The sequence below is a fragment of the Eumetopias jubatus genome, unplaced genomic scaffold (assembly GCF_037043125.1).
Source record: "Eumetopias jubatus isolate StellerSeaLion01/CBP00866 unplaced genomic scaffold, mEumJub1_p1.0 scaffold_13, whole genome shotgun sequence".
Lineage (NCBI taxonomy): Eukaryota > Metazoa > Chordata > Mammalia > Carnivora > Otariidae > Eumetopias > Eumetopias jubatus.
In genome coordinates this window covers 1,924,210-1,945,970 of record NW_028274819.1, presented here as the reverse complement: position 1 = coordinate 1,945,970, position 21,761 = coordinate 1,924,210, and the positions used below count along the sequence as shown (strand labels likewise).

The 21,761-nt window shown below is 66.2% G+C and overlaps 2 protein-coding genes across 2 annotated transcripts; both read right to left on the bottom strand.

Moving 5' to 3' along the window:
- Nucleotides 1–939: 939 nt before the first annotated feature.
- Nucleotides 940–4,269, bottom strand: TSSC4 (tumor suppressing subtransferable candidate 4). The gene is made up of 2 exons (XM_028117952.2): nt 3,925–4,269; nt 940–2,466 (listed from the first exon to the last, which is right to left on the bottom strand). The coding sequence occupies exon 2, from the start codon at nt 2,169–2,171 to the stop codon at nt 1,185–1,187; it is 987 nt and encodes a 328-aa protein (XP_027973753.2). The 5' UTR covers nt 2,172–2,466; nt 3,925–4,269; the 3' UTR covers nt 940–1,184.
- Nucleotides 4,270–5,447: 1,178 nt separating this feature from the next.
- On the bottom strand, nt 5,448–21,326 carry CD81 (CD81 molecule). Its single transcript, XM_028117953.2, has 8 exons — nt 21,184–21,326; nt 11,344–11,458; nt 8,372–8,469; nt 7,593–7,667; nt 7,134–7,238; nt 6,625–6,726; nt 6,103–6,189; nt 5,448–6,019 (listed from the first exon to the last, which is right to left on the bottom strand). Exons 1-8 carry the CDS (start codon nt 21,247–21,249, stop codon nt 5,957–5,959), a joined length of 711 nt encoding a protein of 236 aa, XP_027973754.1. The 5' UTR covers nt 21,250–21,326; the 3' UTR covers nt 5,448–5,956.
- Between the last annotated feature and the right edge of the window lie 435 nt (nt 21,327–21,761).

Below are 21,761 nucleotides of genomic sequence, written 5' to 3'. Positions count from 1 at the left end.
ACACTAGCAGCTAGAACTTCTGCCCTTTAGGACCTGGAGCCGGGTGTTGACTGTGCATGCTGGCTCCCAGCCCTGCACACCCTCACTTGCTCACATGGCAAGTGCCGGACTATGTCTAGCCTGGGTTATAGCCCGAGGACACTGCCCCAAGACGACTCACCTCTGGCCCCACGGCGGCTTTCTCCTAAGAGAACACACCCACACCAAGTCAGTAAAGGCCACGGGGCACTGAGCGGATTTCCCTGCCTGTGAGAGGGGGGTCCATGCCCCTGTGCTGGCCCTAGCTAGGGTGAGTGGCTAGCCACGTTGGTCCCCCTTTCCCTCGGGGGTCTGGGGCTGGGACGGCAGGCTGGCCAGTCTCTGCTATGTCCTGTCACCAGGCACAGGGGGTACATGTTTGTCCCGGTCTGCCTTCCCTGGCACCCTCAGGGGCTAGTGCTCCTTCCCCCACCGCTGGGCCCGGGCACACCAGCAGGGTCCCTGCACACAGCTCAGCTGTTCTGGCGATGTGGTCCCAGGACACTGGTCATCATCACACACAGCCCAGGCAAGCCAGAGCTAAGGGGCAAGAGTGGCCAGGGCTGGGGAGGGCCCCTGTCCCCACTCACATGCTGGCCTCCTAGAGACCCATTTCATCAAGATTCCTTGTCCCCAGCCCTGTTGGGGGCAGAGGCTGGACAGCCGGGATTGTGAGCTCACCCCCTGGAGGTGCCCGGGGCCTTCTGCACCTCTTGCTCTGGACCCAGGAGGGGCTGCCTCAGTCCCTCTGGGAAGACGGGCTGCTGATAAACCCAGGCGTCTATTTAAAAAGCCTCCATGCCCCCTGGCACTAAGTTGGGGAGGATCGAATGAGAGAACAGGGCATGTGGGTGTGCCGGGTGGCAGACGAGGCCCCAGCACACTGGTCCTGAGGAGAAGGATCTACACAGAGACACAAGGCCGAAGGAATACCCCAAACCTTTACTGCTGCCCCACGGGCACGTGGCGGGCAGGGTTTGTGCCATCCACTGGCAAGCGGTCTGCTTCAGAGACCACTACCCTGAGCCTCAGCCCAGGCTGCCGGCACCTCCGACTGGCGGTCCGCTGGCTCCCTTCCCGAGGGGCTGGGGCCCCGAGCTGCGCTCCACCCCAAGTGGCCAGTGGCCCTGGCTGCCCTCCTCCGCCAGCCTGGTCAGTCTCTTCTCTTAGATCTCAGCACCTGGGGCCTCCGGGCTGCTGTTCTTGCTCCGGAAATGGTCTCTGTTCCGTTTCCTGCTGCCATGGAAGCCAACGGTCTCCACCACTGGGGGCCTTGCCGCTGACCCAGCGTGGGCAGCGGCCTGCAGCACACCCACTTCCTGAAGGCCCCCGTGGGGGCTGCTCCACTCCTCAGCCTCCGGGCTCCCAGGCCCGGCCAGGTGGGCCAGCTCCACAGGGCCCTCGCCCCCTGCGGCGCCCAGGTTCCCAGGCGCAGCCCTTCCCGGCTCTCCAGCCTTCCTTAGGGCCCTCTTCCTCTCAGGCCTGGCCTCGCCAGCTCGGGCGGGTTTGGTAAAGATGACTCTTCCCTCCCCACAGCTGGAGGGATCCTGGTTGAAAGAGGGCATGTAGTCACTGGGGGCAGCCAGGCTCGAGGAGCCCAGGAAGGCCAGAGCAGTGGCCCGGTTGCTCTGCTCGCTGACCTCGGCCACGTTTTCCAGGCTGTACTTGGTCCAGCGCTCAGGGTGGGCCACATAGTCAGGGACGGGCGGCAACTTTGCGGGGGCAGGGCTCTGACCGGCCCTGCCTGGGCCCTCTCCTGGCGGATGGCTTGAGGGTGCCAGTGGGCGCAGGAAGCCCCCATCGTCACCCGGGCCAGTCTGGGCCACAGAGGGCAGAACCTGCCTGGCTGCGCCCTCCAGGCAGTCAAAGATGTTGTGGCTACGCCAGGAGAAGGTGGAGCTCGTGCCCCTCAGGTGGAACGGCTGCACTGAGGCCGTGGGGAGGCCCCTCGGAGGCAAAGGAGACTCATCAGGGTCTGAGTCCCCCTGGGCCTCCCCAGGCAGCACCCCTGGGGACAGAGCTTCCATCTCAGCACCGGCAGGCAGGCTGAAATCAGAGTCTGAGTCGCTGAGAGAGACAGCGTCAGAAGGCAGAGCGTTGTCCTCTGTCCCTTGCTCGGCTTCCAGGGCCTCTCCTGCCCCTGCCTCAGACATGTGTCCCAGGGCACACCACACCCAGACCAGACAGCCCAAGAAGTTCGTTTCTGAGGATCGCAGGCACTTAGGAGAGGTCCCTCCTGTAGACCCACTGTCCCTGGGCCGGCGGCAGGACCCACAGGAAGACCTATGTTCTACAAGGCAAGGGACAGAGATCCCTGTCCCCTGAAAGCCCGCTCACCTCCGTTGTCTGATGGATGTCTGTGCGGACACTGGAGTGCTGGTGGGGGAAGTGCTGGCAAAGGCGTGCTGGCCTCAGTCCGGCTCCGGTCAGCTGCTCAACCGCAGCGGGCTGAGGGTGGGAAGAGCCAACCATCAGATCAGACCGCAAAGGTGCAGAAATGGCGCCACAACCCCCAAGGGGTGGTCCTGGGTTTATGGAGCCCAGACAGACACCAGGCCTGAGAGCAGATCCTTTGTAAAGATCATCTCATTCAACACTCTTGAGTCATGTCTAGGGCCCGCCGGGGGATGCCGGGGGATGGGGTTGAGGTAGTAGGCAGATAGCCAGGGCTTGACCCCGGGGTCAACATAGTAGCTCTACGCTACTACTCTCAAGCAGGTAGGCTCATTTACTAACTGCTCAGCACAGCGCATGGCACGCCGCAAGTACTCCACAAAGACTGGGCCACCTGCCCGGTCCAAGGCAAGGAGGTCTGCTCCTGATTGCTGGGAGGGGCCCCGCGAACTCCACAGGGGTCTGCGGCCAGGTCCTTGGCATCTGAAGGTCAGCCCGCAGGGAAGTGGGGTGTCAGTGACCACCTGGGGCACCCTTACTGAGCAGAGGCAAGTCCTGCAGCTCTTGCAGAGTGCCACCTCCAGTGGCACTTCCCCCGCAACCCCGTACACACCTCACCTTTCCCAGCAGGGCACAGAAGTGCCACCAACACTCATTTAGTGGCCCAAGTGTGACCAAGCGGGCACCTTGCACCATGTATTCCCGGGCTCACTGCACAGCCCAGCCTCACCCATCCACCCACCAACTCCTATCCACCAAGCCCCCCTAGTCCAGGGTGGCCCACTGTGGGGCGTGCGCCCAGCAAGGAGCAGGCAGGTGGGCCAGGGGCGGCCGAGAGTGCCCCCAGAGCCGATCAAACACAGAGGAGACCTCCACTGCTCTGGGGCACGACTCCCCGAGTGCAGGAACACCTCCAGGAGCGAGAGGGAGCGCGAAACACACCCCACCGACGTGTTTTAGAGCTGGCAGGACCCGAGAGGGAGAGACAATGTGCCAGTCGCACAGCACGCTGCAGGGAAAGCAGCAGCTCCAGCTAGACTCCTGCTTCCTAAATTCGCGCTCCTGTGGTCCGCACCGCCGGGGACGCCACCGCGACTGCGAGAAGCGGCCGGATCGGTGGCGCACTCCGGCGGACAGACAGGGAGTCCGGCGGCGTGCTTCCTGCAGTTCTCTCCGAACTTCGCGAACCCAGCGGGCCAGGCGCTTGCAGCGGCTGGGGACTCGGGGGCTGGGGCCCGCTCCCAGGGGGCGGGCCCACGAGCTGCCGGGCCGGCGCGCGCGGCCCCCATTTGGAAGCGGAAGCCCTGGCTTTTTCTCCGCTCCGTCGGGGGCCAGGGCCGGACAGGGTCCACCAGGCCGCACAAGGCTCGGGGTCCCAAGGCCCAGGCCGCGAGGGACCGGAGACACGAGGCACTCTGGGGGGCCTCCGGGCTTGGGCAAGTAGGCTGCGGACAGCGACCTCCCAGAAACGCGACCGGCGGTCAGCAGCGTACCCCCTCAGCACAAACCTACCGGATCGGCGCGGTCGGGCCGGCTCCATCTTGCGCCGCGCTCGGCCTTCTGGGAAACCGAGTCCTCCGCCGGCCCAGCGACGCGGCGTCCGCACCTGAAGAACTACATCTCCCACAAGGCACTGGGCCGCTACTCCCGAGGCCTCCCGGGCCGCGTAGCCCCTGCGCATGCGTCCTCACTTTTCTTCCGAGCCTCCCCTCCCCGGAAACGGCGTCTCTCCTCCTCGCAAAGAGCCGGAATTGAGTAGGGAAAAGAGGGAGGAGGAAGAGGCAGCACTACGACTCCCAGAATGCTAGAGGGCTAACGGCCGCCTCCGCGTTCCCGGGGCCCCAGCGCCACCTGCTGGAAGTCGCGAGCACAGCGGATGCCCCAAACCGGAAGTGCATCCTCGCGCGCAGCCCCCTTGCCGGGTGCTTCCGGTCCGGCCGGAGCCGCGCGGCCGCGCCCCTCCTGGGTCGGGGGTTGGGGGCGGGTCCGGGTTTCCGCGGAGCGATCGTCTCTACCTCCAGGCGTGATGGCCGGGCCGGCCGCGTCCACCCGGACTGCCCCGTGCGTCCCCGCCGGCCCCCGCTCCTCTCGGGGCTGCAGTCCAGGCGTGGTCGGGAAGCCCAGGGACCCCTCCCTCCTGGGGCCGCCCCCAGCACGGACTGCGGCTGCGCTGTGCAGTGTGGCCAGGATGCCCCAGGGACCCCTCCCTCCTGGGGCCGCCCCCAGGCCTACCCCTGGAGCCCGGACTGCGGCTGCGCTGTGCAGTGTGGCCAGGGTGCCCCAGGGTCGCACAGGGGGAAGTAGGCGGGAGGGGGCTCCGTGGGCCACTCTGTCCTCCCAGCAACCCACCCCAGCACACAAGGTGGAGGGGTGTGGTAGGAGGGGCGGACCCCGCTGAGACCCGGTGACCCCAAATGCAGGGCTGGGGCTAGTTTCCAAAATAAACCTCACAGGAGGCAGCTGTGAGCCCTCCACCTGAACCCCAGCCAGGCGCTTGCGGCCTCAAGGGGTCGGTTTAGCATAGCTCGTGGTGACGTCACCCAGCAGTACCCGGGGGTGGCAGCTGGGCCTCCCGTCCGTCACGGCCCACGGTCGGGTGGGCTCCCCCCGTGCAGAGGCTCAGACCTTCCTCTTCAGCCCTTGCAAGAGGCAGCTTAAGCCCGGGGCTACCCAGTTTCTCCATGGAACACTTACAAGCACCCAAAGAGGCCAGGAAGAGTCCCTGTGGTGGGGGGACGGCGTGTGTCCTCCACAGAGCTGTCCGCCAGGAGGAAGGGGAGTCTTGCAGGCCCTCCGCCTCAAGCACACCCTACACCACAGTATCTGCCCCGCTCTGGGCGGTGGTGCCCAAGGAGTAGGTCGGGTGGAGGCTGGTGAAGGCGGCACAGGACCCACCACGGGGGCACCTGCTGTGTGGAGTGCTCTCGGGGCCCCAGCACACCCTGCAAGGTCCACAGAGCCGTGCCTCGCCCGTGCCGGCTCCTCTGCCCCTCTGGCCGCCCCCGGGGTCTCGGACGCTGCAGGCACAGAGACAGTTTGTTCGCATGCCCGGATTCTCCTTTATTGAATGACTTTCGAGACGTAATTACAGTGAAAGGTGACGAGTTAGAAAGGACAGGTGCACTGAAGGCGTAAGGCTGCTTGCAGACCCGGCTCCACACAAGTGGCAGGAGAGGAACGACGGTTAAAAAAGGCATGAGCCGTGCAGCCCGCGGGGCAGGTGGGTGGGCCCAGGGGCCCTCAGGACAGGCCTGGCTGAGCAGGCAGAGCCCCTCCAGCCGCAGAAGCAGAGGGGGCGCCTGCCTCACAGTCCCCAAGGCCCGCTCACGTGCCCTCTATAGGTGACTCCAGCCCCAAAAGGTAACGGGGAACTTCAGGACAAAAACAAAACCTCAGAAGTAAAAAGGCTAATAAGTGTAGCAGAGTAATACCGGAGAAGTTATATACATGGGCGGTGACGGCCCGTCCTCAGAAATGTCCGGTCACTCCAGGGGCACTGCAGGGGTCCGCCGGCCCTCCCCTGCAGCGGGAGCGGCTGGGCCGCTCAGTACACGGAGCTGTTCCGGATACCACAGCAGAGCACCATGCTCAGGATCATCTCGAAGATCTGCAGGGAGGGGTTGGGTGGGACAGTCAGCACCCGAAGCCCTGAGGGCGTGCCCTGAGTAGATGCCTGGCCCGCGCACTCACCATGATCACAGCAACCACGATGGCCGCAATGCCGATGAGGTACAGCTTCCCCGAGAAGAGGTCATCGATCTTCTGGTGGCAGTCCTCCTGGGGGGGCGGGGGGGCGACAGCCCGCAGACCGTCAGGGGTGCAGGCCCGCGGGCCCCCGCAGTGCAGCGGCACACGGGCTCGTTGTGGAAAGAGCACGGAGGGACTCAACCCCTCAGAAGAGGTGTGACCAGGGCCTGGTCTCTGGCAGGTTATCTCACACCCGTTTTAAAACAGACGTGGAAACGGAACGTGCTGTGTGTGCGCGCTTCCACTCAGGTCGCTGAGCCGCCCGAGGAGGGTGCGGACCTGGGCAGTCGGGGCGCCCTCCACACCCACTCTCCCATCAGGAGCCAGAGGCAGAGACCCACCAGCATCAGAGAGCGCGCCAGACAGCAGGTGCCCCTTTGGTGGAAGCCCACCCCACCCCCCGGGACCCACGCATGGCTGGTGGCGAAGTGTGGGAGCAAGCCTGGGAGGCGCGGCCCCGCGTACCTTGAACAAGTTGCTGATGACGGTGCTGCCCGAGGGACACAGGTTGTTCTTGAGGATGGAGGTGGTCAGTGTAGACAGCGTGCTGGAACCACAGCAGTTGAGCTGCAGGGACCGAGGACCCCCGCGGTCAGCCCTGGGCCCTTGTGCAGACATGACCCGTGGGGAGATGGCCAGGGACACGCATCCCGCGGGCTGGCCCAGGGTGGGGGGTGCTGGGGTGGTCTATTCAGGGGGAGAACAGAGCCCGGGGGCCCCTCTCCTCCCCTTCCTCCCGCTGTGCCCTGGCCTAACAGGCTCATCTGGCTCACCCTGGGGATCCACGGGTCCCCGAGAGTGCCCCCAGGTGCGTCCCAGAGAGGGCTCCCTGGCCCGCCAGGTCTGCAGCACCCCTCCTGTTCCTGAGGTCTGTGCTGGGGCCAGACTCAACCCCAGCGGGGCCTGACCCAAGAGGACGCCCCCCCCGACCCCCCCCAGCTCCCCAGGCCTCCTCCCAGCACCCCCTCCCGCACCGTCTCATGGAAGGTCTTCACCACGGCCTTGGCATTGTTGGCATCGTCATCCACCACGGCCTGCTGCAAAGCCTGGTCGTAGAACTGCTTCACGTCCTTGGCGATCTGGGGGAGGGGTGTGCAGGAGGGGTGAGGTCCCGGCCACCACAGGGGCCACCCCAGGGGGGTAAGCGTTCCCCTGGCTCTCCCTTGAAGATGATGCTTCCAAGGTAGACCTGGGTGCCCGCCCCACCCCCACCCGAGGCTGGGAGACAGGTGGCCCTGCCTTCTACTCAGCCCCTGAGCCACCTCCTCCAGAAAGCCCTCCATGCTTTTCTGCCCGGCAGGCCCCACGGGGAGCCCCAAAGAGCACCCCACAACCCAAGGGTAGGCCTGACCCATTCCCCACACCCTGAACAGCAGGCACTCCTCCCTCCCGGCCGGGCCGGGGCAGCCCCACCACCGTGGCCTCAGGCTCACCTGGTCTTTGTTGACAAACCCCCAGATGCCAGCAGCCACTTCACAGGCAAAGAGGATGACGAGGCAGGTGAAGAACTGGGAAGGCCGCGGGGGCCGGCAGAGACACGGGCGATGAGCGCAGGCGGCTCAGGGCGGGCCGCGCGCAGACGCCAGGCGCCCGAGCGACCGACGGGTGTGTGTGCGGCTGGCGGGGGCACCCACCCCCACGTCCCAACCAGAGACGAGCCACGCGGAGGGGAAGACTCGGTCCCGGCAGTGCCCCGCCGGGCTCCCCAGCATCCCCGCGGGCCGGGGCTCGGCAGCGGGGGGCTGCAGGCCAGCACAGCCCCGGGCGGCTCGGGCCCCAAGTGACCCTCTTCCGCTCCCCACTTCTCCCTCTCCCCGTGGGAAGGGGGTCACCGTGACACGGGCGCCCACCACCCATGCCTCCTGGCCTCCCGGGCCTCAGTTTCCCCACTGAGGTTGGCTGAGGGGCTGGGACACGCCCGCTATTGTTTCTGTGACTTTTTATTAAAAACAGAGAAGAAAAGCCACCGTAGAACCATGAGTTAGGAACCAGATGTCACAGCAATCGACCAGGGAGGGATTTCTGAACCACACAGGGACCCTGGAGGGCTGACATTCCGGGAAATGTCCCTAGGCCACCCTGCGAGCCCCCACTCCAGGATCACACCGGCAAGGGGCGGGGGCCGTCTGAGCTGGACATGGGGTGTCTGCGGCAGAACTCTGGGTTCTGCCTCTGCAGCCCCCTCCCACCCCCGCCTGGCCCCAGACCTTACCGTCCCCAGCAGACACTGGGACTCCTGGATGGCCCCATAGCAGCCCAGAAACCCCACGAACATCATCACGGCACCCACAGCGATGAGGATGTAGATGCCTTAGTGGAAGAGCAATGGACACCCTCAGTGCGCAATGTCCCCCCGAGGGCCCGCCACCCCAGACCCCTCCCCAGCCGGGTGCACACCCCCTGCCCTGGACTTGGACCACCTGCCCTCGAGGAGTGGCGAGGGCACTGCAGCCTGGCTGCCGGGGGAGTGCCTCTCCCGCGCCGCCCCCCCCCCAACACCCACATCTCTCCTGCATGGGTCTGCACCCTGGGAGCCAGGCTGCCGAGGGCCGGGCCAGGACTGACTGGCACAGCAGAGTGCCCAGAGAGCTCAGCCGACAGATCTTTACGCTGCGTTCGTCCTGGGGTGAGGCCTGCGTACAGCCTGCGCCCTCTGGTTCCTGCAAGCCTCTGGACTAACCCCCTCCTGGGGCATAGGGCCGTGCCCACTGCTCAGGGGGTCAGACCCAGTGGCTCCGTGTGGCTCCTTGGACCAGAGGAGTGGGCTCGAGCCGGCTTCCGAGGGACTAGAGGCTGCCGGAGGAGGTGGCCTAGCAGCTGGGGTGGCCCGGCCCCACCGAGGACAGCATATGGTGTGGGAGGGACAGTTCTAGGACAGCACACGGGGGTGCCCACCAGGCTGGGCATGGGCTCCCAGGGAGGCAGGAAGGGCCAGCACAGGGTGGGGGGCGCCTCCGGCCTGGCCGTGCTGCCCTTCTCGGTGCCCACGGCCCACCCAGACAGGTCTGGTTCCGACAAGTGCAGCTGGTGACCCACCGGGCCCTGCAGTGTTGCCCTGGATGCTGCCGGAGCCCCGCTAACCTGCCCCCGCCCCCGCCCCCGCCAGCACTGGACAAAGAACTCTTGTCAGGGCCCACATCTGCTCCCCCGCCTCCCTGGCAGGCCCAGCCTGCCTCGGGACCAGCGGGAGGCTCCAGAAGGCCAGTCCTTGATGGGCAGGGACTCGGCAGCCCACGGGGGCCACTGCAGAAGCCCAGGTCCCAGGGCTGGCAGGCCCTGCCTCCACCCCGCCCACCAAGTGGTCCAGCGGCTGGAGCTGCTTCCCCAAGGAGAGCCCCCCCCCCGCCAGTGGCAGGAGAGGCAAGTGGGGGCCCCTGCAAGCCAGGGTCAGGCCCCACGGTGACAGCCCAATGTGGCACCTGTGAGGGGCAGGCCAGCAGGACAGTGCCTGTTTTGTCCCCTACAAGCTTCTCCTATGGGACCGCATCCCCCTGGAGCCCAGGCACAGCCTGCAGCCCGGCTCCTCCTGGCAAGGACCAGAGCAGAAGCACAGACCTCCGTGTGCCGGGCCTGAACCTGAGCCTGTGACCGGGGTTCCCTCTAAAAGCTGGGCCAGCTGGAGGGGGCAGCAACAGCACAAGCTGCTCCAGCCATGAGGCAGGAGGGGGGACCCCTCCCCAAACCACCTGCCCACACCCACAGCACCCAGGCCCTGCAGGGGGTGGGGCGTAGAGAGGAGCTGCTCCTGGACAGGCTGTTGCAGGCCTGAACCCCTGGGGAAAGGGAAGGGGACACCTGGAAGGAGGTCTCATGGGTCTGGAAGGTACTTCCCTGCCCTCAGACATGTGAGCAAAGCTGACCGCTCTGCTCCCGAGGGTGCCTGGCCCCTGGCAGACCCTGGGTGATGGTCCTCGTGGGCGCCCGCCTGCTCCTCCAGAGACTCAAACCTTCGAGGGGCCCCACAGCCCAGGGGAGGAGCCTAGGAATCTGGAGATGGGAGGCTCGGGACCCCCTCCAGGGACGGCTGGCCCTGGGAAACCACAGCCGGAGCAGTAGGCTCCGGTCTCCGGGGAGGAGAGGGGCCTCCCAGTTGGTGCTCCTGAGTCAGACCTCTCCACCTTGCCGCTCAGAGAGGATCATGGGCTGGGAAGGGACACACATCCCGTTTGTGGCCCCAGGGGCCCTGGGCCATCCCTGTTTCAGCAACCAAGCGTGTATCGCAAGCCCGTGCCCCCCGCCCCCGCCCCAAATAGCAGCTGGGAGGGACCCAGACCCCTTCCGGGCTGCACACAGGATACCAGGCCAGTGGGGCGGCCGCTGGTCCTAACATGGAGCCCCAAGCCCTAAAGACCCACACACACTTCCTGCCCCGCTGCTAGGCCTGTGGAGACCCGAGGGGCCAGCCAGGCCATTCCTTTAAAGGACAGAAACAAGGCTTCCAGAGCCCCACAAGGGCCAGGCCCTGCCTCCCACTGGCTGGGGACCAACCTAAGGAGAACTGAGAGGCTCCGCAGGACAGGGTGGGGCAGGGGTGGCGGCTCGAGCCCCCGAGGCGGCCACAGCTGGTGCCAATAAGGCAGCAAGGTGGGGGGGGGCAGCCTGAGTCACACTGGCCCCTGCCTCACCCTGGGGCCTGAGTCTCCCTCCCCCTCAGCTCCAGCTGCCTCAGCTACCAGTCCTGCTGCCCAGGCAGGCATCCAGCCCCACCCCTTCCCAGCGAGCCTCCCCCGAAATACCCACCACGAGACACAGCTCCCCCGCCCCCACCCAGAGGCCTCCTGCCACGAGTCAGCCCCCAGAGGCCATCCGGTGGGGTCCCAACAGCCCACACACCCCGTGATGTTCCAGTGCTGCCTGGGAGCCGGGCTCCTGCCCCCCGCACCCCCACCCAGCCAGGCAGGGGACCTCCTCCGCACCCCGCCCGCAAGGCCCCCAGGCAGACCTGACTCCACCCACGCTCTGTCTCACCCTCTCGCCCAAAGAGCCCTTCCTGGCAGGCCTCGTTCTGCCCAGCAGCCCAGCACACAGCAAGCCTCGCTGACCTGGCCCATGCCCTGCCTCCTCCTGGAAGCCCTTCCTGACTGCCTATCTGCAGCAGTCATGATCAGACGCCTTGATGGGTGTTCCTGCTGGCCCCCCAGCCCAGAGCCAGCCAGGTCCTGGGCCCCCCCCAAGTGCACTCACCCACATAGAAGGTGTTGGGCGCAGGCCTGTCTCCGAGCTCCAGATAGAGGAGATTGGTGGTCTGTGGGTCATGGCGCAGCCACAGGGCCACACCCAGGATCACGCCTCCGGCCAACTGGGGAAAGAACGGGTACAGGGTTACTTCCCAGAGCACCGCAGGGGTGAGTGTGGGCTGAACCACACTGAACATCCAAGGAGGCAGGTGCTGGACCGTCACCTCCACCTGCCCGCGGGCCCATGCCGTCCCTCGCCATGTGGCACTCCCAGGCACCGCTGGGGTCTGGGCTGTCTGCCGGCTCCACACGCAGACCTGGTGCCTGACATGCCCCAGGAAAGAAGGCCTGGGTATTGGGGACCACATTCCCAATACTCGATGGGGCACACTTATGTCAAAACAGCGTTCATTTTTTTATCTAAAGTTCAAATTTAACTGGATGTCCTGTATTTTTATTTGCTAAATCTGGCCACAGTCCACACCAGACCCAAGGGGGTGGTTCCAGCAGTCCTCAGCTCATCGGGGAAGCCCGTGGAGGGGACTGCAAGTCTTTGCTGCCAAGGGAAAGAGAGGGGTGGGGGTCTGATGCCACCAGGGCCCTGGTGGGGCCGAAGGAGGGAGCGACAGACAAGGGGAGGGGCGGAGGTTGGTGGCATCCAGGGAGCCACGGGGGCGAGGGGCCGGGCAATTTGTGGGATAAATCCTTACTGCTGTCAGCCCTGGGAAGGGAAGCCACTGCGCTGCAGGAGGAAGGAAGCACGCTGTGCTCCCAGATAGGCCAGGGGAGGGGCTGCCTGAGCAGCGAGGGCAGGAAAGGGGGCTCTGCTCAGAGCCTGGCGGGAGGACGTGGCTTCCGGCTCAGGGAGGCCCTCCGCAGACTCACCGTCCTCCGAGCACAGGGCCACTGGGGGCGGGGGGATGTGCTGAAGGGGAGCCCAGACCACGCTGGGCCCGGCCTACACAGGATCTTCTCACCATCCCAGGCCAGTGGCTATGCTGCCGTCCGGGCCCCAGCCTCCTATCCTCCAGGCTGTCCCAGCCCCGGATGCCCCACCGACGTGGACTCTGCAAGCCTGGGTGCGGGTCGGAGGGCCTCGCTGCTCGGCCGCTAGCTCCTGGCTTCCCCATCCTACCGTCTGTGTGCCAGCCACTGAGCTTCCCCCCACAGCAGCAGACACTGCCCCCCCCGGCCCCCCAACACAGGCCCAGAGCTCCATGTGCTACGCGGAGGAGAAACGCCCCGTGAACACCACCTGGCCAGACCGGCACCTGCCCCGAGGGCTGCCCCACGGAAAGCCCCAGCCGCTCCCCGGGCCCTGCCACACCGGTCTCAGCTCACACCCCCGAGGCCGGGTTGCCGGCACCTCCCTCGGAGCACCTGCCTGCCCCCCGCATGAGCCGGGGGTTTCCGCCTCTCAGCCCACCTCTCCCAGGGTTCCAGGTCTGGTTGGGGAGGACAGGCCAAGGCTCGGAGGCTCTGCCCTGACCTCCAGCAAGTGTGGGGAGGACCATCCGGGGCCAACTGTGTGCCAGCTCCGGCCAGGGTCCCCTCCCAGGGCCCTCGGCCACCGCGTAGCCCTCAGAGGGCAGGGCCCCGGGCTCTCAGCATCCTGCACCTCTCGGTGACACCTGTCAGCCGCGGGAGATGGCCAGGGGCCCCATGGGACGGTGGGGCAGGGCGGGTGCCCCAGAGGCCTCAGCTCCGCCCGAGGTGGCTGCCAGCCGCGGCTCTGAAGGAGGCAGTGTCGAGGCTGAGGGTTGCCGTGGTAACTCTGGCTTGAAACCGGCACTTGTTCTCTTTTGAAACTGTGGTCCAGAGCCGCCTTTGTAAGATGTCCCGGGGCGGAGGGGGAGGGGCAGGGAAGCCCCTGTCCTGGGCCTCCCTCTGTAGCCCTCTGTGGCGCCAGCGCCCCGGCCAAAAGCCCCGATCGGCCGCCCTGTCCCCATCAGCGGTCCAGCTGCGACCGCTCCCATTTTCCTCACGCAGCCCCTTCACCCCAGCCGCTGGGGAGACGAGCGTGTCTCAGGGTGCACGGTCCTAACAGAAGTACAGTGGGGAGCAGTGCTCAACCCACCCCCTGGTCACCACCTCTGCTGCCTCGGAAGGGCTTTCCTTCAGACTTCGGGGCAGGCGGGGTGGCCTCAGACTCCCCCACAGCCCCCAGGCCTGCACTCCTGAGGGGTAAAGGGAAGCTGGTCCTGCCTCCAGGGCCCAGTGCCTACATGCCCCCTGCTTGCTGGGGTCCCGGTCACTCCAGGCCCTGTGCAGATCCCTGGGGGGGGGCCAGGTGAACACAGTGGTGGCACGGAGCATCCCGTTCCCAGACGAGGAAACCTGCGTGGCCGGGGGCAGATCACCAACCAGGGAGGGACAAAGGCAGCACCCCGACCCAGGGGGGTGGAAAGCCCTCCGCAGAGAAGGGAAGGCTCCTGCCCTGCCATTCATGGGCTGGTGGGGATGTGTAAGGAACCAGGACTCAGTGAGCTTCCACGCGGCCACCTCTGCCACCCGTGTCCGCCCGGGGACGCGAACGTGCGCCATGCACACCACAACAGAAGCCCTGGTGTTCCCAGCCCCAACCCGGGCGCATCCACTTGTCCCTAGACTGGCCCACAGGGGGGGCGACGAGCACACGGTGGGGAAATGTACCAGTCGGCTGAGCACCGTGCGGAATGACAGCCACCGGACCAGAGAGAAAGAAGTTCCCTTTCTACAGAAGTGTCAGAAATGCAAATCAGCTGCAGTGACAGGACACAGGCTACGGGCCGCCCGGAGACGGGAGACGGATCACAAGGCCCCTGGACGCTTTTGGGGCTGCTGGACGTGTCCACGATCGTGATGCGGTGACCGTCCCATGGGGCTCTACCTATGTCAAGGTTGTATGTTTGAAACACATGCCGTGTACTCTACATCTGATAAGGCTATTTTTAAACCCCCAACTCCCACTCAATCCCTGACCACTGAACTTCTAAGCAAGGCTTTTAGGGGTAAATGTTTCACCTGGGCCCCAAGGGATCCAGGCTGCCGTCCTGGTGCCACCTGGCACCCGCAGCGAGGAGCCAGACACGCTGGGCTCGCCAGGCTTCGAGGGCCCACAGCAGGCATCTGGAAACGTCGCGCTGAAGTCTTGCCCACAGAACTGAGGTTTTAGGGTCAAAGAGGGGACTGGAGAACTGTTACACAATGGAGCCCGGCGTTCAGGGAAAGCAGGGGTCATGGCAGAGGGTGGGGCGCAGAGCATGGCAGCCAAGGGTGCCCCACCGCACCTCGGGGTCACCACCACATCCTCCCTGGAAGATGAGCTAACGTCCCGGTGCTGGGGGTGTCCCCGCCCCACAGAGCCCTCCGCGCAGGGTCATAGGACCCTCTCACCTGCCGGAAGCACGGCTCCCACCCACTCCTGGCCCAGAGGCCGTGTCCCCCGAGAGGCCCCACGGCCGGCAGCGCCGCGGAGGGCGCCAGCCAGCTGGGCCACAGGGGAAGGCCCCGCAGCAGGCACGAACCGGCCAGTTCAGGGCCCTGTGAGAGATTGTTTCTGTTTCATTCTCCCTCCTTTCTGAGAATTAATAACTAACGGCGTCAGCTGAAACAGGAGGGGGCTGCCAAGCATGCTGGGCTCCTGCCCGGCCCGCCTGCCGTTTCCAAGAAGCAGCTGAAAGGGAGCAAGAGGGAGTGGGTGCTGCCCGGGCAAGCCTGGGGCTGCCATGCCCTTGGCCCCCGCACCCCGAGCGCCCCAGACCCACCCACGTGGGCCCCAGGGCTGCTCGCGTCACTCACACCCTCTCAGCAGCGCTGGCCGCCCGGGGGGCAGGGGGCAGTGTGTGTGGGGTGGGGGGAGCTCCATCGCAAGGCGGGGCGGGTTGGGGGCACCCGGCTCCACCCCAGCTCTGCTCCCCGACCCCCCACCTCCAGGGAAAATGTGCCAGGAAGCAGCCACCTGGCTGGGCAGTTGGGGGTCTTGGAGGCCTGAAGACCCCCCAACCAAGTACGGTAGTGAAGGCCAAAGGCAGGAAGTGAGGCCGGAAATGCCCTCAGGGACACGGGGCTAACTCAGAGGGAAGAGGCACAGCAGAGATGCTTTTAGGACGGGCTGTGGCAGGTCAGGGGGGCAAGAGGAAGGTCCTGGTGCCACCGCTCGAGCTGGGTAGGGGTCTCGGGTTCCTGCAGACTGACCCTCGCTCTCCACCCACCATGAGGGGAAAGGCCCAACGCGGGTCCTCCCGGGGGCTGGGCAGCTGCCCCCACGGTCCTGTCGTGGCCTCTGGGAGTAGCTCAAAGCAGCAGGTATATGGAGGGAAGAGCAGGGACCCGTACCTCAGCCAGGAAGCAGAGCCTCGCTGGAGGCCCCTGGACCTCAGGAAGCCGCCTGGCCCAGCATCTAACAGTAGGTAGCAAGGGGGTCATGACCCAGGGCCCCTGGGGCCACCAGCTAGGGGCTGCGGGAGCCACTTCCCCCCAAGAGGTGAGTGCAGGCCCCCGCCACACCCCGCTACTCTAGGGGCACATCAGAAACCCAACCCCACCACCCAATCCCTGGGTAGAAAAGCCAGAGAGTGCCCTGTTCCCCTGCCCCAAACCAACCCCACTGTGGGGAGCCCCTCGGCCCCCTTGGCCCCTGCAGGGAGGGGCCTGTGGACACAGACGTCCCAGGGACCTGCCAGAGAAGGGCACAGGACGGGCTGCAGCAGGAGCAGGCCGTGTGCATCAGACAGGCAGGATCCCGGTGGGCCGGGCACCGGCTGGGCAGGGAGATGGGAGGCGGCTGAGCTCAGGCAGAGGACGAGAGAGCAGGTGGAGGGCTCCCAGGGCAGGTCAGTATGGCCTTGTCCCTGTCCCAGGGAAGCCCCAGCCCTGGAGCCATGCCAGGCTATGAAGCAGAAGGACCTCCTCACATGGTCACTTGGGGACCTCAGCCTCCTACCGCCCTAGCTGGAGGCGAAGGGGACAGCTCCAGCCCAGGGCCTGGCTGGCCCAGGGGAGTGCTACCTTGTGGGAGCTGGAGGTTTTACCACCTCAAGACAAAGTGAAAGGCCGTCTGTCCAAAGGGGGGGGTGGCTGAGCCCCCGGGTTAGGGAGCAGTGTGGGCCCTTCAGCCAAGCAGAGCCACAGCCGTGTAAGAGGGTGAGCTCCCCGTGAGCTCGCAGTGGGACCACGGTTGGTGGTTTCCAAACCCACTGCCTCTTGGAAGCCCCCACCCCAAACCCCAAGACCAAGGGCATTGAGCTCCTGGGCTCAGGCCTCCCAGCCCCAGGACTGGAGACCCAGGGAGGCGGGCAGTCCTCACTGCTGTCACCCCAGCCACACCCCGGCACCTCCCAGGCCTGGGTGTCAGCCTGAGCGTCGGGAGCCGGCTGTCAGTGGTGACAGAACCAACCTCAGCACCCATCCAAAGGAACGGCGCAGGTGATACAGGTTACAGGGAGCCATTCAACGTCCCCCAGGGCGAGTTATGAGCCAGGCCAGCCCGGCCAATCTGGGCGTGGGTCACCCAGCCACCGACTCTGCAGGGCGGGCGGCCCTGGCTTCCTGTCTTTCACCTTCTTGACAATGACCATGGTACCCAGTCACTGTAGACAGGCAGGGCAGCACTAACTTCCCCAAGTTAGAGGACAAGGGGGCATGAACCCCCAGGCCTTGGCTGTGCTGCTGGCCCCTGGGTCCCCCGGCCTCTGTGGCTCCCAGCACCCCCCACCCGGAGCACCCTCACCACCGACTGGAGGAACTTATGGGCCCAACCCCACGTCCTAAGCCCCTCACTCTGGCCAGCCCTCAGCTCATGCCCAGGGAGGGTGGCCGCCCCGTCCCCGGCAGCTAGCTTAGCAAGGGAAATCCTCAGCCAGCACACTGGGCCTGGCCCCCTGCCTGCCCTAACCCTAACCCCTAGCATCCGGGGGTCCACCTGGAAGCCCCCAAGTGGTCTTGTGTGAATTAGCACCTGCTCTGTCATCAGGAGGGGCTTAAGCCAGGCCCCAAGGTAGAAACTATGTGTGCTTTGGGGGCAGCGGGCATTGAGAAGTCTAGAGGTTTCTGGAAGCATGCTGGATCAAACCACATTCCACAGGATAGATGGAAAACAACTCGGGAGAAGGGTCCCGAGGGCCAATTCCAGATGAGCCTGGTTCTCGGTCAAGGACAAGGCATGCTGGCCACGGGGCAGCTCCAGGGCTGAAAACCGTCCAGCCCTTGCTGCGTGCCCTGGCCTGGGTCCTGGGATGCCAGGGCCAGAGGGAGAAACCCTGTGCCTCTCCCCCATCCCCACCCTGAAACACTAGGCCAGTGCAAAGGTGATCATCAGCTCCTCCCACGGGTGCCTGGACTTTGCCATATTGATTTGATCTGGGTTCCTGCCCTCGTGGGGTTTCAGGTGCTGAAATGAAGCCATGGGGCAGATGATTTGGGAGGGGTGGCTTTTTGGGTCCATCTCCCTGTCCAGACTTCAGAGCAGTATGAGCTAGGGATTGGGGATGAGCTCTACTTCTGGAGGCAGACCTGAGCTGGGGGGGGGGGGGGGGGGCACTGCATCAGCCTTGTAGCAGCGCCCGCCAGGGTCCCAGGCCTCTTGGTGCCTGGACATCCTCATTGGGGGGGGCAGCTATTTCGTTTCAGGGACAGACCACAGACTTCCTCTTCTTGTCCCAGCCCAACGGCTGTTTCCCCCAAAGCTCTGCCACTCAGTCCGTCCACTCGCCAACCCCCACGAAACCGGCACAGGAAATCCCCACCCCCACCCAGAGCCTGCCAGGGTCACACATCCCCTGTCCCGGAAGGAAGGCAACAGAACAGCTAAGTGACAGACGGTCATGTGCTGTCTGGAAGCGAGAATTAAATGCCAGTTAGCGAGGCTTCTAATCAGCCCTGTTCCCAGCGTAGTCTGGCTGCCCTACCTCTGGAAGGCGGCCACTGAAGGCATCAGGCTGGAGGAGTGGCCAGGCCCAGGCGTGGGACGCTGTGCTCTCCCTGGCTGGCCTCCAAGGGCAGGCCTGTGATCGTACCCACTTCACAGATGAGGAAAGCAAGCGGGTCTCACACGTGCCAGCTGCCTGCCCCAGGTCACAGGGAGGGGAACCTCTGCTCTTCCTGAAATGCCCAGCAGCAGAAGCCTGAGAACCAGCGGCCTCTGCCAGGAAGTGCCAGGTCCAACCCCAACAGAGAGGATTTCCACGCTGCCGGGCAGGGTGTCTGTGCTGTCTCCCAGCTTGGCCCGGGCTTCTGCTCGTGCTCCTACTCCTGGCCCCGCCGGGCCAGGGAACCCCAAAGCAGGCGGTGGTCAGGCATACTGAGTGCACGCCGCCTGGGGCCCCGAAGTCCTGGCTCGTGGAGGAGAGAGACGCGCCTGTGAGCGTGCGGGGTTGAGCGGGCTCTTTCCTGGAGAAGCCAGCCTGGCCGCCTCTGAGGCCTGCTCCCAGGTGGGAGCCTTTTCACTCTCTAAGATGCAACTTGTAAAAGTGGCCCAATGCAGACACCCATTGTCAAAGTCTTCTCCCGGCTCCCCCTCAGTACCCACTCCTGCACTGTGCCCAGGGTGCCCGGCGAGCGAGAGTCAGGCCAGGCACCAGGGGCCCTCCCTCACCCAATGCCTTCTGGGGCACCCAAAGCCCCTTCCCCAGGGGACTGCCCACACCGGCCAAGGACAGCAGTCTTCCTGCTGGCCATCTGGGCCCTACAACCGCTTCCTGAGTTGGCCCCTAAGGGTGGTAGCTAATCCGCCAACCTGGGGGACGGGATGTGGAGGACGTGCACCTTACGGAGCAGGAAGCCAAGGCCCAGGACCCGGACCCGAGCAGTGGGGTGAGCGCTCCATTGTCCGGAACCAACCCCGCAGCACCACGCTGTCAACCAGGTGGGGCAGGACGCCGGGGCAGAGAGGGGCCCTGCCAGAGTGGTGGCCCCCAGCCCCACCCTGCTCAGCTCTGCATGTGCCCACTGCAGGGATGGGTGGGGCCACGGTGACTGGACTGTGGGATACAGTTCTTAATGCTCAGCTGGATGGCTCAGGAGGGGAGAGGCCTGGAAACATTTCCTTAAGCCTGAATAAAGAGCAGCCCCTGGGGATGTGTCAAACCTCCACCCCAGCTGCCTGGGGAACTACCAGGCTCGCCCAAGCAGAGCTGGGCGGTGAGCAGGGGCTGCCCTGGAGACCTCCCAGGCTGGGCAGTGGGGAGGGACTTACCCAGCACTGACGCTCAGCCCAAGGACAGGAATCTGCTCCGGGAGACATCCTCTACCTCTGTCTACCCTCATCTACCACCTCCTGGTCAGGGTCCTCACCCCACATCCAGGTTCTGCTTGTAGGGGACGGGCTCAGAGGCCAGCAGAGGGGCGTCTGCGTGTCCCCCTGGTCCAGGGCGGTTCAGGCCAGTCCTGGCCCCTCCTGACAGCCCCACTGCTCCCCACTCCCCAGGCAGAGGCCAGTGGCTACAGCGTCCCCCCAGGTGGGGTGTGTAACCTGTGCCTTCCCACCCAGGTGGGGTGTGTAACCTGCACTCCACTCCCAGCTGGAGCTCAGGCCAGTCTCCGTCCCCCCCCCAAACACCTCATCGCCCCGAGATCGGCACTGGGGTCCTCCACACTGGGACCCTCAGCTGTGTCGTTGGGAAACAGACTTGCCCAGGGGACCGTTTCAAAAGTTCATCCTCCCGCGTCTACTTGAGAACCACGCTGTCTGCCAGAAGTTGTCACGGTCCTTGTTGAGAAGGGGTGAGCAGCCTGGGGCGGCAGAGGGGTCCAGGAGGGTTCCCAGGCACTGCCCAGAGGACTGGCCAAGGGGAAGGAGGGCAGGGCCAAGAGAGGGGTTCCTGCACCCACTCGGGGCCCCTCCCCAACTCCAACACAGGCAGGAAACGGAAACAAAGCCGAATCACTCGTGGTCACTGGCCAGCAGTTACCACCCAGGCCAGGAAAACGCAACTTGCAGGCCAGCAGCTTGGAGCCCCTGAGACCTTCCTGCACCCCAAGATTGACCATCCTGTGGGTACCTGTTTCCGAGGTGGATGTCCAAGCCCACACCTAAGCCCAGACCTGGGCATCCACTGGGACCCAGGCCCCGGAGGAGCCCAGAGACGCTCAAGTCCTCAGGGCCCCCTGCCCTGTGGCAGCTCAGAACGGCCGCCCCAGCCCCACTCCCCTCAAGGCCTCCACAGCCTCCTGGGAGAGACGGGACTGGCTGAGGAGTGCAGGGGGGCCGGCCCCACAAAGAGCAGCCACCGCGGTGCGGGCGCCCACCACGCGGGCCACAAGGGGCTGAGGCGCTTCTTGTGCGGGTGCCGCCCCGGCCCGGCCCGGCCCCTCACCGCCATCCCCGGGGCCGCGGCCGGCACACTGGGGTGAGCGGGGCTGGGCCAAGTGCGGAGCGGACGGTTCCCAAGACTAAGACCCAGTGCGCGCCCCCCCACCAACCCCCGCCGCGGCCGCCCATCCAGAGGCGGTGGCCCAGATGAGCTCATGGAGGGCGGGGCGCCGGGAGTCCCGCCCCCGAGCCCCCTCAGTCCCAGTGAAGCAGGGTGGTCCTTGACACCGCAGCCTGCCGCGCCGAGCCCGCAGCCACCGCGCCGACCGCCATCACCCGGCGGGCACAGACCCGAGGCCCCCAAACGCCCCGGCCCGGCCGCGGGGCCCTAAGCCCGGCCGCGCAGAAGCCCCGAGACCCGGCTCGCAGCAACCCCCCCCCCCGGACGACCCCCACCTGCCCGTCTGCCTGCCCAGGACCCCCATCCGCGCCCGGCGCCCACAGGTGGCCCCGCACCTTGGCGGCCTGGCTGCGCCCCCTCTACAGGGCCTAGCGGGACGCGCGGCCTGCCGGGCTCGGGGTGCCCCTGTCCCCCGCTCTCCTCCAGCCCCGGCTCACCCAGAAGACGAAATTGAAGACGAAGAGCAGGTACTTGATGCACTTGGTGCAGCCCTCCACCCCCATGGCGGCGCCGGCGGCGAGCGGCCTGCGGGGTGCGCGGTGCGGGCCGGTCCTGGGCGCGGGGCCTGGCGGGCGGCGGGGCCGGGGCGTGGGCCCGGGGTGCGGGCCCGGGGCGCGGGGCGCGGGGGCTCGGGGGCGCGGGGCGTGGGGCGCGGGAGGCCGGGCCGGGTCGCGCTCGGTTGACCGCCGCCGCTGCGCGCTCGCTCTCTGGTCGCGGGCGCGCCCCCGCCGCCTGTTATAGGGCGCCGAAGCCCCGCCCACCAGCCCCGCCCCGGCCCCGCCGCCGGCCGCCAGAGCGCGCAGCTCCTCCCCCCTCTGGAGCACGCGCTCGGTCGGGGGTCAGACGGGGTGTCCCCCAACCGGCGGGCCTGAGCCCGTACGGGGGCGAGGGGGGACGGGCCTGCGGCCAGGGGCGCCCTGGTAAGACCCTCCCCTTCTCTCGTCCTCCCTTAGGTGCTTTGGATAGTCCAAGGAGCCTCCCCGGAGGAGGTGATACACCAGCGATGGTGTAGCCA

Excerpts from the sequence above, each read along its gene's own strand:
- TSSC4 (XM_028117952.2), bottom strand. The coding sequence starts at position 2,171 with ATGTCTGAGGCAGGGGCAGGAGAGGCCCTGGAAGCCGAGCAAGGGACA.
- CD81 (XM_028117953.2), bottom strand. The coding sequence starts at position 21,249 with ATGGGGGTGGAGGGCTGCACCAAGTGCATCAAGTACCTGCTCTTCGTC. Across the intron at positions 7,239-7,592 it reads GGTTTGTCAACAAAGACCAG|ATCGCCAAGGACGTGAAGCA; the intron begins GTGAGCCTGAGG and ends CCCCTCCCCCAG. Across the intron at positions 6,727-7,133 it reads TGAAGACCTTCCATGAGACG|CTCAACTGCTGTGGTTCCAG; the intron begins GTGCGGGAGGGG and ends CGGTCCCTGCAG.